The 21,104-nt window shown below is 33.1% G+C and overlaps 1 protein-coding gene across 1 annotated transcript in view; it reads left to right on the top strand.

Moving 5' to 3' along the window:
- Window positions 1-21,104, top strand: part of LOC147069981 (uncharacterized) — a 284,640-nt gene that overhangs the window by 249,523 nt on the left and 14,013 nt on the right. The window contains exon 3 of the mRNA XM_085949631.1: window positions 15,664-15,951. Coding sequence (XP_085805757.1) covers window positions 15,664-15,951 — 288 coding nt within the window. The remainder of the gene's footprint in view (window positions 1-15,663; window positions 15,952-21,104) is intronic.

Below are 21,104 nucleotides of genomic sequence, written 5' to 3'. Positions count from 1 at the left end.
ACCAAAAATGGTAATGAATCTTCATCTTTTAGAAATCATTTAAGTTTAAATAATCACTCCTTTAATATCAGTAAAAATTTTAAAATCCTGCATTTGAATGAGAAATCTATAAAATTGGATAAACAGGAAATCCTAGAAATTAATAGGTATACATTTTTGCCCAATTCTAATTTGTTAAATGATCAATTATATTTTGTGTCTTCTCCATTATTATACCCTATTTAATATTTGGGATTGTTATAACATAACTTTATATATTGTACATTATTTATTATTTTAATTATTATTTAATTTTGACTCATATTTTGGTTGTATTTTGGTTGTATTTGTTTTTGTATTCGATCTCATTTCAATTGATAATATTGTTTATTTTATTATTTTTTATAAATTTTATTGTAAATTTTGACTAATCATAATTATTTGTTGATATTAATGTTATTGTAAGTGCAGATTGTTTCATATTTTGTGCTTTGTTAATATTTTAAATAATTTGTTTAATGCCCCTGACGTAGTATGAAATATTAATGTCCAACCTCATTTGTTTTAAATTAATCTGTTATTGGGAAGGTGTTATTGGACGGATAATTATTTATGTACCTATTGTTATATTATTTCTATCGCTTTGGATTTTGTTTGATAAATATTGTTTTAAAAAAATGTATTCATTTGAAAATGTCCCTCTGAGGCGGACGAAACCGTTCCTAATCTCTTGATTAAAAGTGGAATAAGTACTACAAGTGCGTTTTATTAAATAAAAACAACAATTTCCTTGATAAGTTAGTATATCTTAGAAATCGGCCATTCATTCTCTCAAAGAGCACGACTGACATGCCATTGGTAAAGCCAATTAGAAGGACAATAGTTACTAAATTTAATGTGAAGCTATCAGTGACGTATACCTATCCGAGGGCACCGCGATTTTATGTACAATGTGTGCCAAATCATGGGGTGGCCACAGCATGCGTTTTTTCAATTTATGTCAGCTCCAGCCGCCCCTTGAATCGGCAATCTTCATAATTATTATTAATTTTTGTCTACGAATATGCGTACACATAAATGCGAAGTTAGAAAATTAAATAAAGTTTTCCCTCAAATAAATACACTTATATCACATACATGTCCGATCCTAATAAGATCATATGGGGCTCCACAGAGTGCAGGTTTGTGTTAACAGATTTTGATTTTACGAGAAATGGATGACAGCCACTTGATCAACCTATTAGGTCCACACTCTGAGTCGTACACAAATTGAAAAACCATATGTGTACATGCCAGACCCAGGATTCGAACCTGGGATCCACGATGCGCCATCTAATTATAAAATGTAATATAGCTAGGTACGTTTAGTGTTTTAATAAATCATTTTAAAATTATTAATTTTGTATTTTTTTAATATCATTGTTATTAATGATTGGTAATTAACATTAATTACATTAGATAACCCTCTATTTTGTGAACTCCATGACCTCAGTTTAAATCGAAAAGAAGGTTGTGACCATATGTTAGTTAAGTATTCCTAAGGATATTAAGGACCTAATATAAGGACCTATTAAGGTATTCCTACTTGGGCCTCAATTCGGCTCCTCAAAGGCAAACTTCTTTATAAGTTATTTGAAAAGCAGCGGCGCAGAAAATAGTTAATTTGCCTTAATCAACTTATAAACGCCGCCATCGGGCCTCACGTATCCGCCGGAACTGCCCGAAAGAACCGGAAAAGTGGGAAAAGGCAAAGAAAAACAGCCTCCGTATCCCGTTTATGATATACATATGTACGGCGCGCGCGGTGAGTTTTGACCTTTTCCTTCCCGGAAGAGGTGACCGCTTTGCAGAGGTTTCATAACTTAATACACGAGGGCTCATTCGGCAAAATAAACAATCACATTAAACATACCATAGTAGTAATATACATACAACATAAATCTTCACACACATGTAAATAGCAAATATGTTAACGCTTCGAATGTACACTAGTCATGCTAGAATGCCAATCAAAATAAAACACATTATGTGTTACTACCAAACACTTTCCGACCATGTCCAATCTTAATAAGATCATAATATGGGCCTCCATAGAGTGGAGGTTTGTATTAACAGATTTTGTGTTTACGAGAAATGGATGTCAACCACTTGCTCAACCTATTAGGTCCATACGCTGACTCCAAATACAATTGAAAAACAATATTTGTACTTGTCAGACCCTGGATTCAAACTTGGGACTCACGATGCTATAGGCCGACGCGTAAGCCGCGTTCATTAGACAATTTTGTTATTTCGTTACCAAGGTTACCGATTGTTAAAAAGAATATAAAGTAAAGTAGATCCATAAATTCAAATGTTATATTTAATTATATTGCACTGTGTCTTCTTCTGTAAATGGTAATGTATAGAAAACTTCAAGTTTTCATATCCTTGAGTTGATCCTAGTTTTGAGCAAGGAATTTTCAGTAAAAATTTCAGCGCTCTAAATCCTGCCGCTTTGGAGTCTTTAAATTCTGGACAAACGTTGTCTTTTATTATATAGATTAATAATTATAGTTAGAAATGGATAATCTGTACAATTTCAAATCATATTTCAGTGGAAGGGATGAAATTTTCAATGGGAAAAATCATAAGGAGTGGGAAGCAATAAGGTTTTTAAATCTTTTTAATTATTAACACAATCACTGCTGAAATTTTAATTACCACATTTAAATAAAACGTTAATTATATCTAAAGGCCAAGTACTCCAAACTAGGGATTGCAATACCGGATGAATATATTAATACCGCTATTAGTCAAAACATATTATACAAAAATAAGTACCTATCAATTAATATGACTATTAAAAACACTATTTTATAGCAACATAAAGTACCTTTGTAAATATGCATATATCATAATATTTTACAACTGCTCCGGGTACACAAAAATCTCTCTGAAATTAAACGTTTCTTGGATATACGAGTACTATCAACGTTGGATCAATAGTTATAAAATAATTGGAAACATTAGCCACGGCTATTATCTTTTTCGAAATATGTTAATTCATCGCGACAATTATTATAATATGAGTATATTTGAGGAATTTTGTTTTAATATTATTTAACCTTTGTTAGTTTCAGTGATATACATTTGCATTTTGACAGCATAAAACTTATATTACATTAAATTTAATATAGGTACAATATAGTAGTAAGTAATGTCAAAATAACATTAATTTCAATTTCGAAAAACATAAATGTGTATGATTTCTTAATACCGAAAATACCTGTATTTCGGTATTTAAAAATAATTGAATACCGGTTTTGAAATACCGGTATTGTAATCCCTACTCCAAACGCGCCAGTCGTGGTGTTAGGTTAGGTTAGGTTAGGTTAGGTACCATCCATTTCACACGTTATATAGCTACTTTTCTTATCGTACCACACAGTATTGACAAGAATTATAACCGTACACAAACTAAAATCTAAATTCCCGTACCTATACTTGAAAAATCCAACCATGTGAGCAAAACGCGTGTCGTAGAAACAATTTCAATTGGTGTTGAATATCAAGTGATAACCCATTTTTTCATTTTCTAACGGGGCCCCGTTCTGCTCCCGTAATCGACATTCATGTATTAAGTATTTGGCTGTTTAATGACGATGACTCCGTCACGTGACAACCGTCGTCTTGTTCAGGTTTCCGAGTCCTGCAGAACGCGACTCCGCACGTTGGAAAGTACTGGCCCCCGCACTGTGCCGTGCACGTCGTGTTTGGTATCCTGCATTATTCCGACCCAACTCAGCTAGGATTACTTAGTTAGCCGAGAATTGTTTCTACGTTTTATTAAATAGTAATATACACGGTACACGCACGTAACTTGATACAATTCCCGCCAATTTATTGAAGAAATAAACATTCAGTTTTAAGTAGCTTCATCTTAGTAATAGAATATTATTGAAGCGGACATATTAACAATAATTGAATTTCTGACATATTCTTACTAAGTACTTTAAGTAGTTAGCCATAATTATGGTCTTAGTATTAATATACAAAAAATCGTTTTTATGGTTATCAGTAATAAAAAAGTCGGTTATATCCATATGCACGTTGAAAACTGGAGCCAGACCATGAGATTAATATTAAAATTGAGATTGTAGAGGTTTTACCCAACTCTACAGCTGGCACGTTAGGGAATGGGACGATTTGGCACCGCGAACTGGCCTCCGCCGATTGGCCTCCGGTAATTGGCCGCCGGTACAATCGGACGCCGGCCCAATTGGACGCCGACCCAATTCGACGCCGACCCAATTGGCCTCCGGGAGGATTGGCCGCCGCACGGTTGAATTAAATGCGCAAAGGAATAGACGTACGTTACGATTTGTTGGAGTAAATAAGCAAGTCAGTTTAATATGCTTCTATCTTCTCAGTAGTTGTACCTTACACATTTCGCGCTTGACACATTTTTAATATAGATTGAGAAAAATTATTATGCCTTATGATGTTTATTAAAAGAAAATAATTCTTCCCTCGCTAAAACTTAAAGATGTGCATAATCAATTAATTTATTGTCTATACATGGGTACTTATTTATATTTACAACAAATATTAAAAATAATATTAGATGTTAGAATGAAAATTACATTATATTTCAGCGTTTTATTGACTTAATATTATAATAAAGCTTAAATATGTATATTATTATGCATAAATGCGTATTTTAAGATAGTATGAAATTACAAACAAAATATTAAGTAAGTTATCTGCTAAGTATAAATGTTTCAGTAGTTTGATTGATAAAATACTTAGGTACTGGGTGCCGGACAAAATCCCGAAGGCCGAAATCCCGAATGCTGAAATCCCGAAAAATAAAAAAAATACAAACATCAATAATTGCGCAATTTTTGCAAGAGACACAAAAACCCATTTTTTGTGGAAATATAAAAAAAATGTAAAATACAAACATTAATAATTGCGCAATCGTGAATTGCGCAATTTTGTAAAAAAAAAAAGACAGTCGAGGTGTCCGCACGTCGGTTTGTTTTTTCATGGCGTCGGATGAAAATATTCTTAAATCGTGTAAAGATGACTAAAAAACTTTACGTATGTACTTTAAAAAGGAACATTAAATGAATATACTATTATTATTATTAATATAACAATAAAGATAATATTAAATGGACGCATGTTGGATTTTTATGACAAAATATATTTCGTTCGGCACGCGTCATTTGAACAATCCGCGCATCGCCTAGCTACAATCTTTTCAGACCATGCTTCAACTGAAGATGATTGAGCTTTCCGAAAAACATCGAGAATGACTACTTTGCACGTTACGAGATTACAATCATTATTAGATGTAACTGTTATAGGTATTTAAACAAAATATTTTATCTTAGTTTAAAGAATGTAATATTTTTGTAATAATTTACTTATCATTTGTTTTCATATAATTTTTATGTTTTATTTTGACTGTGTCCCCGAAAAGTTGATTTTTAGCTTATTGCGCCCTTAGCAGGCTCTGTCAACTCAAAGGAGCACCCCAACATTACCGCCCCAACATTGCCGCCCAAACATCGCCGCCAAACCAAATGCGCCCGTACCAGTGCTCGTCAATACCGCCCGCAAAAAAAATTAAAATATATAAAACATGTGCTTTCTTGGTTTTTTGAATTGCGTGTCGATAGACATTTACATACTTACGATAATCAGTGTAATTTGAGATTTAATCCGTTGCAGCTGTTGGTAGAGTAGGTAATAAGTTAAAATCATCAGCTTTTAACACTTTTAAGGGGGGGAGGCATAGAAATTCATTATCAAATTAATGCTTAAAACATATTTTAATCGATCAATACCTATCTAAATACAATGAGAAAAATAAAATATATTTTTTTATTTCAAAGAATTCTCTTTGAAATTTGCGACAAATAAGAAAAAACGGCTAAAAATAAGGGTTTCAAGGGTTTATTGATTTAATGTTGTTTAATAAGTTTTCTTGGAACTAGCATGTCACTTTTGTCAATTAATTATAGTTTTAATGTTTTTTTTTTCAATCTAAAAACATCGATTTTTACGAAAAATAAAAATCCATTTTATTCGGTTATTTTTGAATAATTGCATCAAACGAACACGACTACCTGTTCAAAATATTGATCTTAATTTTTACATATACTTCATCTAATATTTTAATTGCGTTGTAATGAGGTTTTGTTGAGATAATACATATTTAATCCGATGCAGCTACACAGCTTATACCTGAGTTTCCTAATGGAATATCTGGAATAACTACGAAATGGTGATAACGAGTCATAAAGTCTACTTATATACAAATAAGTAATGAAAATAATTTATATATATTTTTTATATGTATCTTTATTCGTATATTTTTTTTTTATTTGTGTATCTAAAATAAAATATTATGTAAAAATAAAAATTGTCTCATTTCTAAATTGTTTTGGCGACAATGTCCGGGCGGTTTTGTTTCGGGTTGAAAAACACTGAGCCCTAGAGGCAGTGTCCTCGATTTGTGCATGATAAGCTTTGTATGGGCACGGTTTCGAAAACACAAAAAATAAATATCGTCTGTAAACTAGCTGTAGGAACAATTCAAATTTAAAGGTCCACGATTCATGAAAATTTGTGTTGTGTTGGGTTAGGTTGACTATATTACAAGTTAAGTATGCAAAGAAAATTTTACTGATAACTAATGATGTTACTATTCAAGCATTCATCGATCGTCAGATTAAACTCAAAAGTTGTATAAACTATGAGCACTAAACTAGTGAAATCCAATTATAAGCGTCATACTACTTTAAAAACGTATAATCTTATCCATATAGCAAACTTTCAATTCTCAATTATTATCCAGCTGAGCACCACCCGTCACTGCAAAAGCCTCCTATTTCAAAGTTAAAACTGGCACACAAATAATAATTCATTTTCTACATGCAGGCACTGCACACAAAACTTGTTTAATTATGAATTACCGCGCATTGTTGTAATACGGAAAATATCACTTTTTCGTGGCGCAGTTTTTAAAAATGTTTAATGGATGATCCAACCGGCCCTCCACGAGCCGCAGTTGGCAAATTAATAAAGTTTTTAATTGAGTTGTTAATTTTCATTAATAAAACTTTTATTTAGTTCATTAATAAAATTTTTAGTTAATTCTGTTTTGTATGAAAAATTATTTCGATACCATTATTGGTTGCTAGGGGGTCCTAGCAACTAAATTATTAAATAATATATACGTGCGTTACTATGGAAATCAATATGAAATGACATTTCATTATTTCAGTATTTCTATCAAGTTCATTTTTTTTTTGATCGTTTAAGCTAGTCAAGTTTATATGGTTCAACAGAAAATTTTAAAACGTTTATATAAAAAGTTCTTTTTATCTTGTAATTATTTATATCGTGCTATTTTTACAATATGTTGAGAGTGATTGATAAAGTCAGGCGACTATCATTTTACCAATCGCTCTGTATGCTTGTGAAACCTGGGACCTAACTGAGTAACCAGAGAAGGCTAAACAAGTATTTCGAAAACAAATACGGAACTTTCCACAATTTAAACCTAATATACAGTGCGCTTTATATATATCGACATATACGTCATGGCGATGTATGCGATTACAGTATTTCGCCACGCGTTTTTTGCATGCTGGCGGTATTGCAACGGGTCTAGGACGATTTGACACCGGACAACTGGACACCACGGAATTCGAAAATAAATAGACGTTAGGTACTTATATGTACTTTAAAAAAAATATTCAATATTATTATTTATATTTCAACGATTGTATTATGATTTAATAGTTCGTGAGAATGTAAATATGCAGACGTAAACAATGATTTAATCGTGCATATGTTTAAGTTTCAACGAAAAAGGAGTTTTTTATTTTATATAAAGCCTTAGGCATGGTAATTCTCAATCCGCGATAAAGAATACATTATTTTAAGAGTAAAATGAATTCAAACTACTTAGTAGTAGATAGAAACTGATTAAACTACCTCGTCTACACGGTCGTGTCTACGACAGTGCGGCGTCCAATTGTCCGGAGGCCAGTCGTCCCATTCCCTATTGCAACGGCTTTAGTTCCAGAAATGACCGCGATCACATGTAGGTACAGTCCTACAAACTTATCTAAAGAATGTTAAAAAATAGAACTACGAAATACCATATGAACGCCATTTTGAAAATGTCATTTGAATTTCAGATTCTATCCAGTTGCGAGTATTGATCGGGTAGTTATCGACTGTGACTCCCCATCCATTCTTTAGATAAGTTTGTAGGTCTGTATGTCTCGATATAGAAGCCGCAGTCTAGCCAATCAATGCCTTGAAGACACGAAGACTCAGTTGGGTCCGTATTGCCAACCGCACTATAAGTATTATAGTATTTGCACTAAGTATAATTTTCACCTGCGTACTATGTACGATATACGACATTTGGTATGTCCAAAATACTATAATTTTGAATATCGAATAAAAAACGCAAAAAGTACCAAAATTTCGATATTTCCGTACTATAAATTGGTGCAAAATACTATAACTTCGCAATATAAGAAAATTTGAAGACCTTGGGAAAAAATTGCACGAAAAACGTCAAAAAAGCCCTTGACTTTGGTTTAAAATGAAATTTCTTGAATTCGTCGGTAAGAGATTTTTGGTTGGAAGAGGTAGGTACTTAAATAAAAGGGGGTCTCGGAATTTCACATATTCTTCGTTATTTTTTTGGTGAGCAGGAAAAAACCTATCATTTTCAACATCGTGACAACGTGTAGGTACTATAATTTTTTCCAAAATACTATAATTTCTTGGACCGCGTACTATAATTTGGTGACAAAAAGATGGCAACACTGGTTGGGCCGGTCACGTTGTTAGACACGATGGATTTAGATTCTAGAACTTTCCATAAGAGAGCTCGGGATAATTCCAGGAAGACGGTTGTACAGTCGGACGTGGACCTGCTGGTCTGTAACGCCAGCTTTAGTAGATTAGATAATACATCATTATAAAAACAAACGTCAAAGATTGCTCGCATTCTGTCATCTCAATCGTCGAAGGAAAGATTCAAAATGACATTTCTCGATCGAACCAAACGGTCGGTGGGAGTTGCCATGTCGGCGAATCAACTTAGTCGTGTAATTTGTGTATTATGTTAAGCATTTGAGGCCGCAGGCGCAGTGTTGTCAACCCCTGCTTTCGGTATTTCATGGAATAACTGTGATACACGTTGGTGGATCTTTAATATTACAAATTCCCTGTGTGAAATTACATTCATAGGTGATATAGCGGAATGTCCTATATTGAACATACGCCTGAGCCCGTCATTCTGTATATTTTCTACAACCACTTTGCAAAATTGCCTTGTTAAAATATTTTTATTACACTTGCGATATGCGTAGGCTCATTAATCAAACCAAAAATACTACAAAAATAAACACTTTCTCACTATGTGGCTATTCGAGATTGTACATGTGATTTTCATGCCAAGCATAGAGGTGAAATTTGGAAAGAACTATAATAGCAAACAACACAGAAAATTGGATAGGGGTGGTCCCTATTTAAAAAAAAATGATTTTAAGGCGGCGGAAGAAAGGCTGTGTTAAGAAAATCTACTTCCACATTCCCCCACATACTACTTATATCTTCACGTTGTTTCAACATCGGAATACCGCACTTTTCCAGATACATACCACTTACCAAAATTCTCGCACGTTGAGTCCAGCGATAAACACCTGGCCTGCATATATATCCAAGGGTTAACACAAGTGGTTATTAGTATCGTTAATGTCCTTTTGTGTCGTCCGCGCTGCTTTGTCTTTTAGACATGCCCCATCGGTATATTAAACCAAACATCGAAAACTCCAGGTAGTTGCACCAAAATGCCGAGAAGAATGAAGCCAACCCGTTCATATGCTGTTTAACAGTCACCGGGTCACGATCCTCAGTCATGAGGTCTTAACACCAGTTAGTAATCAAAGTAATTGATACTTTGATTTAAAACACAACACTTGTGAAGCGCTTCAGAAATGTATAAACTACTAGTTAATTTCGTTCTAATTAGATAGGACACACATTGCTCAATTTCGCTTTTTTCTAGTAGACATGTAAAAGTTAGTAATTATCGAAATCATGTTATAGATCAATTGCAATTTGAAGTTTGACATGCTCTCTAAAATCAGGCATAATGCTAATTTATTTGTGCCTTATATATGGGATGACCTTGAATTCATACATATTTATAAGTAGACGCATAATCCGCTCTTAACTCTTAATAACTAAATTGTCGACTTTTGGCAGCAACCCCACAATATAATATATCAGAGGTATTTTTAAACTATGTGGTTGGGTCATTTATATTCCCATTCCATTCCTTTATTTCCCCGCCTCCTAATCCCCAGTGTTATTGTCACCAGACAACGGGTAAAAAGAATACCGGTAATTGCAAAGAGACATTCAGTTGCATCTCGACAGCGGACGCGTGCGAGCTTCTAATAGCTTTCCGCCGCTTAAGTGATTGACTCAATAGATACAGACTCAATCATTCATTCATAAACTATCATCATCATTCATACACCCTCACATATAATCCATAAAACTGCGTCACAAAGTGCGTGAGTGTACAAACCGGGTGACCCAAAACAACGATACCGCCCGAGTGACAGTTGAAACCAGACCACGGAGCCATCAAACATCATCATAAAGGTCAGTGTCTGGCATTCTGCTCCATCGCCCCCGCCCCTAGATCCGACCTCTTCATTTTCCACAAAATAATTACAGTCCACTTAAAAAGCTCAACCACTATGTAATAAAGAATGTTACATTTTCAAATCTCGTGAATCATTCGTTGAATAAAAAAATAATTTATATAGGTAAATAAATTAATAATAAGTTTATATTACTATTCATTTTATATTGTGCCGTTTGCGCAGTTTCACAGGTACTGCGAATTTCAAAATTTTAAGTTAATTATCAGGGAATGGAAATTGAAAAGTTGGTCATAATAATATTGACGTCACTAACTAGCAGTTTAACATTTTGTATTTTTTTTTATCTATGTAATATGGGTGGTATTTTAAAAAATGTAATTTGACGTTCTATTCACACTCCACTGAATATTATTTTCATATTAATTGTTATTTTTTTCACTACATAACAAAATCGTTCAGTTTCCCGATTCTACACGTTTCATTGTGTCAGCCGAATATAAAGTAAATTAATGTTTTATGTTGGATTTTTCCTTATCGTAAACAAAACAAATATTTATAGACCCGACCGATGTTTGTTCAACCTCTGTTTATTCATAATATCATCGATTTGGTTTGTAATATCATCAAAAAATAACCTTTCTTGGAATAACTTCTTGAGTTGTTTTGCTTGGTTATTATAGAAACCTAAGTAGGTAAATCATTGTAAAATAATAAACTATGTATTATATTATACGATAGGGATTCATTGTATTATCTACCTGAGTAGGAAAATAATTTATGATATTATAATAAATACGTATAAACGATTTTATTTTTTGATTTTGCAATTCAAATTTCAATTCAAATTCAATTTTTTTTTTTTACATACTACCTTGAACATTACAAATTATAAATTTAAGACGTTCACAACATGACATTTATTTAAAAACAAATAAACAGTGTAAAGAAGAAATAAAAAATATATGCAGTATCACACAAACAGTATGAAAACCACCACTCCTGCAATGACCGTAGACTGCGGTTCTTGTGTCTCCTCTCTCTCCTCGTGTCAAGCCTATCAGGCACCATTAGCGAGGGGTGCAAGATTAGTAAATGCACTCCCTAAAGACATAGAAAGACATTTTCGGTGATGTACTTTGCATTTTGTTTTTGAAACTTTATTTTTCTGTGTAAAATTGTATGTTTTTTGTTTCAAAATTTTATTTTTCTGTATTAAACTGTACTTAAGTATGTTTTAATTTAATTTGTTTTTTTGTTATTATTATTATTATTATATTCTATATTGTAATATTTGTTATAATGTAAATCTCATGTTGTGTACGTCTTGAATTTAGATTGGTTATGTTCACAATGTTTTGTATTCTTAAATAAATAAATACATATTGAGACATAACGTCATCGCGGTCATTTTTTACGCGCACCTATTCTATACACAGGCTGATATCGGCGGCTATCGAGGGTCGATTATCAGATTTATGTATTGAGGTACTATAATTGTTACAATAAGTTAGACACCTGTCTCTGCGATAGCCAACGCACTTTAAAATGATAAGGCAAATCCACACTGAATATCTCCATAGTTCGACGATCGGATATAGGTACTAAATAGTTATACATATTTGACTTACGTAAAAAACAAAACGAAAAAACGGGCGTATCACGGATAAAGTACGCTCTTTATCCCGATGCTCGCGCATTCACCCCTTTGATACTCCGCGGGATTTTATTGAAGTTATACTTCTTTAGGCGTGTTTGGAAAATCAGATCAGAGTGTATTTTTAGCGTGTGACATGTGTTGCATTATTTATTTTTTCACACAAAAATAAACGCACTCGATTGGATTCGAACCACCGACTGTTCGGTTATTACCTGAACGCACTACCATTACGCCACAGTATAATACTCCAATCGTGACGATTATACAGTATAATATTGTTTAGAAATATTCCGTTGCCTAGGCAGCGAATTTATTATTGTCGGGCATTTGCAATCCTTACGTAAACAAACTATTAAACGTCATAGTGGCAGTTGTTACTTTAAAAATAAAAACAACGATAAATAATTATATAAGTTAAAGTGTATAGAAATAAACCAACGGCGTTCCAATAAGCGGTCCTTTTTCTTGCGTGTGTAATTTAACAAGATAATTAAGAGCTAGTCGACGAATCTAGGTTATCACAAGTTTTGTTTTTGTTTTGTTACGCCAAAGAAGTATAACTTCTAACTGGCGTACATAAATACACACACCGATTTTTATATTATTAATTTATATGTAAAAACGCACTAAAATGATATAAAAATAATTACAAGATAAAAAGAATTTTTTTGTTGAATCATATAAACTTGACAATTCCAATTGTCAACAAATCATTTTTTTGCTATTTTGTAACAAACAAATAAATATAGAATACTGAAATGTCATTTTGATTTCCATAGTAACGCACGTATATATTAATAATTTAGTTGCTAGGACCCCTTAGCAACCAACAAGAATAACTTTCCATACAAAACAGAATTAACTGAAAATGAATACAATTCTGCTTAAAGATGGCTAAAAGTATTAAAAGAATGCATTGGCATCGTGTTCTGATATCTTCTAAAAGTTTCAAATGTCTAGCTAGTCTGGAAGTTAATTAAAAATCGATTGCAAGATTTCTACCGGACAAAGAACCACCGGACAAATAAGAATACGACCTAATAAAAACGTTGTAAAAAATGTACACGTCAATGATAAACTTACAATTTAAAAAAAAAACGTAAAATCCATTTGAAAAAAGATGTGTGTTTTAAAAAACTATGATAAGTGCAAAATGTAATTTTATTTTAATTTAACATTTTCCGACTTAACGACAAGTGTGTTGCTAAGTATAAACGTTGAAAAACACTGCGATAACGGATATTATTTTATGGTTATGTGTATCATTGTAATTTAGTTTATGACGTTTTATACTCGTGTAGCAAAACAATTTATGAATAAGTCATAGTTTTAATGTAATATGTTATATTTTATTAAAAAAAAAAACGATTTTTCTAAAAAATAATGTGTATTACATGAAAACGTTATTATTAATGGCGGGCTCATTTTCATATAGGTATACACCTTTATATTTAAACTGATTTTATTATAAGGTAATATAATAGCTAATGTTTTAGACAATAACTTGTTAAGAGTCTGATGTGATACAGTGATTGAATGCAGTCGATGCATCCTTCTTTAAGGTTGAATTTAAACTGAATTGAAAAGCTATTTTGATTAAGTATACCTAACCGATTTTTTTAACGGTACATGTTCCAAACACGCGCGTTAACATCATTTTACTCCCTACTTCAATTATAGTTTGTCAATTTATGGCTACGGCCGTATGTTGAAGCTTAACCACTGGGGAATGACAAAAGAAATGGCGTATTTCAAAAAAAACACTACCTTATTCTTAGCTCAATAATTATTATAAAGCAATCATTATTCGTAGGATGTTTATTACACTTGAATGGTCAAAGACATAGATTATAATTAGTATCTTTAGAATTATCTTAAATTGTGTTAATCTTGCCCATTTTTTGGATAATAAAATGCCCAATTCTTGTCAAATTTGGGATCACAGAGATTATCAATATAATTTTTTATCGTAAATATTTCACTTTAATAATGTCGATATAAATTATACTGATGGTTTTATAAATGCGTTTAAAAATTAATAAATATAAAAAATCTTAACACCACTGCACATTTATGTACTGAAATATGACTATATTCTAAAACATTAGAGCGAGATGTTCAAAAGAATACTATTTTATGTAATAAAAATACTTTATGCAGTCATCAAATGTTTAAAATAAATATAAAGGATAATAAGGCTTCAAAATTATGTAAATAAATTATCTACAACGTTTAAGGTATGTCCAGGATCATGCTTTGAAAATAGAACTAAAGCTCCATTTTGACCTACGCTGAGCATGTCCCCCCTTAATACTTGATAAGCATGCAAAGATAGGGTCAAAGATCCGGGCCTATAACAACGGTCAAAATATTGAAGATAACTTTGATATAAATAAAAGCGATGTCCTCAGATTTTTTTTTAAACTTTGGAACAGGCAATAATCTAAGGAGTTCAAGTTAAATATAAAAAAAATGGGTGGGTAAGTTGTTGACACCTGGACCCTCGGGTGGCAACGTTTTTTGTAGGCATATGCCCCATATACCTTCCCAAGTCTTTTCTACTTGATATGATTTCCGCAAAACGGTCATTCTGACAGTGTAAATCGCTAATTATATTATGGTGCATCTCGTTGACTATCACGTGACGTCATAGTAAGCTACCGCTACGGGAAAAATGTAATGTCATTTTTCTTGGTGCTTAAAATGCTATCAGACTGATGCTCCCATCCCGTAGCACATTTTAAACTTTTAAACTAATATTGTCAGTTGGCAAAATCTGCCGAAATCACCAGAACAACAATGAGGTCACCTCACGTTGATCTGCACTGTATGACTCAATGAACGTTTTTATCATCTTTTACTACTCTACTACACTTTTCGACTGTCATGTCAAAATCACGTTTTTTGGGTTGGCACTATATTTTCTATAAGAATATTTTCTATTATCTATAGTCTGCAGGTTGGGTTCTGTTCAAAATATTATCTATGGATGTAATGTCGCAAGTAATTCTAACGCACGCACGTGGAAACTTTTAAAATTAATTGAAATTAGCGTGAATAATTATCAATAATAATTCAAATTACTAATACATTATAGTTGGCACACTTAATCAGTGTCATTTTTCAAAGTATTTACGGAGATGGTGATCATTTAAAATATTCTGCAAAATGACGAAACAATAGACTAAATTTGTTGCCGCGACATGCACCTCAATTTGATTCGCGCTTAACTCTCACCCGCTACGCTTGTCGTATGTGGTGTGAGGAGAGAATTTGTAAAATTATAGTTACCTAGAGTAAACTAACATTTTTTTCTTCCCTCCCCAGTGACCTCTTTTCGGGCCTCCGCTGCATCCATTCGTATACGCGGCGTTGTCTGGAGACGACGCAGCAGGCACACTTCGAGAGGCTGTATCGCGGGACGGACAGGGCGATTCAAAACCTCTGCACTCCTGGAGAATATCAGACCAGATTCCTGAAGCATGCGCCTTGCATGAGGGGACTTAAATCGGAGTATGAGAAGTGCGCGGCGGTCTACCAGGCCACTCTTGGGCAGCTGTCTGCAAACGGGAGCGGAGATGGACCTGCCGATGATAAGCTGAAGACTGTTTGTTGGTGAGTAAAAATTAACTAAAAATCAACACATTTTAATAATATATTCATCTATGTATTTGAATTCAAAGCAGCGTTTTTAAAGTGAATTCGAAAAACAAAATTCCACGGCCAGCTTTTTCACGACCACCCATAGACCAATATTTCAAAATTTGATAATGTTCCATTTTGTATTTTTTGACAGCCAATCGCGCTACAAAATGTGTACCACCATGGAAAATATGGAAATATTTGACAACATTTAGCAAACTTACCGTTCTCTTCACTATCCACTACGTCCAAAATATCACATATTCGTAAGAAACAATAGAGAAACCACTGCGCAATCATACGTTTCTCGTACTTGACTTCTCAAAATCTTAGGACCAAAGCACACTGCGAGTGGCCGTGCGATGCGCGAGAGGCGTAAAAAACATTTGTTTTGCACAGCGTAATGCCCATCGCACGGTTTCTTGTAGTGTGCTCCGCCACGTACTTTCAAAAATGTCAAGATTTCTCTCATCTTTGTTTAATGTGACCCATAACTCTAATTCATATGGTTATAATACGAGTCTGATGGTATAACGCAAGTTCGATTCGCGTTTGGGCATCACTATTTTTTAGTAAAATAATTATTTAAAAAATTAAATATAATACTGATAAACAATAATTCAGATTCAAGTCCCGTAAATATGACTATCCTTGGACTTTTTTTCAGTTACCTATCACAACCACTGGCGAAGGGTGGAGGTAGGCTTTTAAGATCCGCCATAAATAGTGCACACTAAACTTCGTCAATCATACGGATTTGTTTTCATTGAAATAACACTACAATTCGAGGTCTTAGTGTCAAACAACACTATCTACAAAAGTGCAACTTTACAGAAGAGCCAAAAATCGTTATTTTAGATTCTTGTAACTCAACAAGGGAAATGTTTATTTAAAACGTAATGTTAATATTTTATAATTTATTGTGTATTGTACATTTATCTTGCTTATGATGATGTTAGAATTTATAGGGATAGTTTAAAAAAAATATGAAAACAAGGGTAACTTATGTAGTTAGCGTTAAACTTTACTGACGATTTAATAAGAAATTAAAAAAGATTGACATAACGTTGTTTGACTATCATGTAGCCGTAAATGTAAAATAACGTTATCTCAAAAAAAAACAAAAAAAAAACACTTGTTTGTAGATAACGTTGTCTGACTTTAAGCACTCGAATTTACAGATGGTGTAGGTTAGTTTTTAAAATTCAATTAAACCCTGCGAAACCCAAGCCATAATGGATAATAGTCAAAAAATACTCGCCTATCTATAAAATATCTAAAATTATGCAATTAAATCACACTGAAAATTGTATATATATATATGGTTTATGCAGGAATTAGTGAATTTAAATAAAATAACCAACTATGTGTGTAATCCTAGTATGTATCCTTTAATATTTAATCCAAAGAAAACAAATAAGTATGAATAAAAAAGTGTGCACAATTTTGTCGTATCACCTAAAATATACCAAAACTGTTATGGTTTGGTTTAGACAGGGTTTAATTGATATTTTAAAACTAACCAACACCATCTGCAATTTGTTGTCTTAGTTCAATAAAAACAAATACGTATGACAAGCCCTCCGCATGAGCCAATTTTAGTGAGTAATGTTTTACCAAGTGCATAGCCAACACGCCAGTGTTGCCATAATATAATTTATAAAAACATCGCTTGTAAAATTATAACATTAGAATAAATATTCGATATCTGGCAACACTACGTCACGCACACAGTCACACATATTTTCGAATAACCCAGGAAAGGGTCGCGGAGGAAGCGCGAAGGGGGCGAGGCAAGTGTGTGAAAAAGTTCGTCATGTTTTGAGGGACAAACACTTGCAATAGCTCTATCTATATTTTTCTATAATCTAAGACGTATGACTAACAAAGTATAATGTGCACTATGTATGGCAGATATTAAAAGTTTACCTCCACCCTTCGCTACTGCAACCTACCTTCCTTTACTGATTTCTGAGGATGTTCCAAATTATGTAGGTATGTGATATGAAATTATTTCTCATTTTGTATTTCTCAGTTTAAACGGGTATATCCGTTTCACTTGAGACGCGGGGTAATATTTTTAGCGCCTTGACGTATTCGCGGCTTAGTAGCTTAAGTCGGCACTGTGGAACATCTGATGCTTAGAGTTAAAATCCTTCCCGACACCCTGAGTGATCGTCCTGCGCGCCAAGTTTCGCTAGAAGGCGTCACATCAGGATTTCAGAATGTTAAATGACTTCGGGGTGCCGGAAAAACAATTTTCTCAAAGCGTATACCGGACTGGATATTATACAAATCGAAACAATATAATATAATAAATGCGACCAGGGATTTTTTTAAGTGTTCATACTTACAATACTTCGCCTGTTAATTCTGTCGTTTGGTGAAATATGAGATAAACTTAAACACGTGTTCAAGAATATTTTACCTATCATAATATGAATTAAAGTTTGTCACGTAAAAACATTCAGACAGGTTCTGTATTATTTGTTTTTTTCTGGACTGATCGTCATTAGGTCGTAAACCGAAATATGTTTCAAAGCATTGATCCATGGCAACTGGCTTTCCCATTTATATATTATTAATCTATTCTGTGGTATGTTTATATTATTTTAAAAAGTATAGGTACATAACATAAGTAGTATTCCCAACATTAAAATTTGCCATTTTGCACATCATAGTACGCGCAATACTGAAACACTATTTGAAACATTCTCAATCATTTTCAACTGTCCTTTTCTCGTATCATATTATATACCAACTCACAGCATTTAGAATAAGTATATAGTATATAAACTTAAAGTAAAATAATTCTTTCGTATACCTGGTTGATAAAGTTTACTATGCTGACGAAACACGTGTCGTATTAAATAAATTTTATTTGTGTTTAATAGTGATGAATTTTAAAAATAATCATGACTTTTAATGGTGGATTTATTGAAAAGATTATAAATCATGTTATATTATTAGTGTTTCAATATTTAACTCTCATAATCAATAGTGATACGTATAGAGATTATCGTAGGGTCGGCCTCGCATAGCTCATATCCATACGCATACAAAAGACATCGATGCATTGCAAAGAGCGCGAGCGACTGGGATCTAAGAGTAGGTACGGAACTTCCTTTACTATCCATCAAAAAGGTTAGTGCCCGGAGTTCCCATGTCCAACCTGCCCCTCCGAACACCTAATCATAAATTGCAGTCCACTTAAAATATCGTTAGGGCGTGAAATGTATTTGACCTTTGATCCTCTGATAATGAATGTATATTTTAGGGCGCTTGATCATTGGTTAGAGAGATTTGCATGTATTTTACAACGTTTTTATTAGCTCGTATTCTTGTTTGTCCGGTGGTTGTTTATCCAGTACAAATCTTGCAATCGATTTTTATCTAACTTCCCGACTAGCTAGACATTTGAAACTTTTAGAATAATATATCAGAACACGATGCCAATGCATTTTTTAATTACTTTTAGCCATCTTTAAGTATAATTGAATTCATTATCAGTTAATTCTGTTTTGTATGAAAAGTTATTTCGATACCATTATTGTTTGTTAGGGGTTCTAGCAACTAAATTATTAATAATATATACGTGCGTTACTATGTAAATCAATATGGAATGACATTTCATTATTCAGTATTTCTATCAAGTACAATTTTTTTGATCGTTTAAGCTAGCCAAGTCAAGTTTATATGATTCAACAGAAAATTTCAAAACGTAAGTATATAAAAAGTTATTTTTATCTTGTAATTATTTATTTTCAAATCGACGACAAAATGGCCGTTGTCTTATTTGTTGAATAAACACACGCTATGGCCAACATAACAAAACCAATTTGGCCCGCGGGCAGGGCTGCGAAACGGTAGCGTAAATAAATATCAACCCCCTTTTCGACAACTTTCTTCGCACATGTCCGAGCTATTGATCTCTCGCGTGTTTGCATAATCTTTGAATATTTTATTCTCCTGTACGACTAAGAGAAAGATTTGTTTGCAGTTCACCGGATTTTTTTTATTGAACTTTCGGGGGACAAATTTAATAAAGCGAAATCAGGAAGTCGTATATGCTCCGACGAAAGGTCAAATATAAAAATAAACCATTTTCTCTAACCGTTTCGACTATAACTAGATGGAATTTTATGAGCTGTTGAAGTGCGATTTCTTTGGCCATGATCCGATTTAACTGTGTTACAAAGTGTATCGGAAATATTTCATATATTAAATATTTTCAATATCGCAAGGTCTGAAGTGCAATTCAAATATTTATATATATTTTTTTAATTTAATAACATTGGTTGCGCTTTATGACTGATAGTGATCTGTAATTAGTGGATCTAGATGGGGAGGGGTGTGTAAACGTAAATAGGATACCAGACACTGGCATTTTATGTTGAGAGGGCTGGTGCACTCACGTACTGGTAAACGGACGGTTCAGAATGTCACTCTCACGATTTCACTTGGGTTTTGGGATAATGATGATTTCTTTTATTGTGTTAACTGTCAATTCATGGTGGAACTGCATTGTATTGTTATTTTAATTTAATAAAACGCAATTTTTTTTTTGTAGTATCTACTTATTCCACTTTTAATCAATAGATTAGAACCGGTTTCGCCCGCCTCAGAGGGAAATTTTCAACTGAATACATTTTTTTAAAACAATATTTAGCAAACGAAATCCAAAGCGACAGAAATAATATAACAATAGGTACGGATTAGACGGATAATTTATGTACATATTGTTATATTATTTCTGTCGCTTTGAATTTTGTTTGATAAATATTGTTTCAAAAAATGTATTCAGTTGAAAATGCCCCTCTGAGGTGGACGAAACCGGTCCTAATCTATTGATTAAATGTGGAAGAAGTACTACAAAAAAAATTGCGTTTTATTAAATTAAAACAACAATAAATGATGATGACAAGTTCAGGATGGTGTCGTTTGCTCAAACCGTGTCAGATTTAACGCACCGATGGTCGAACAGATGCGTTTTGGTTGAATCACTCTGTAGTTAACGACGGTGTAGGTGCGTCCGCTGACTTGAAGTAACTGAAATATTATGGTTTGGTTAGGCAGGTTTAAATTGATTTTTAAAAACTATTCAACACCATCTGCAATTTGTATTA

Source organism: Rhyacophila brunnea, unplaced genomic scaffold (genome assembly GCF_057557595.1).
Source record: "Rhyacophila brunnea isolate RB1 unplaced genomic scaffold, BYU_Rbru_1.0 scaffold_22, whole genome shotgun sequence".
NCBI lineage: Eukaryota > Metazoa > Arthropoda > Insecta > Trichoptera > Rhyacophilidae > Rhyacophila > Rhyacophila brunnea.
The sequence above is the reverse complement of the archived record's forward strand: the minus strand, read 5'-3'. Positions and strand labels throughout refer to the sequence as shown.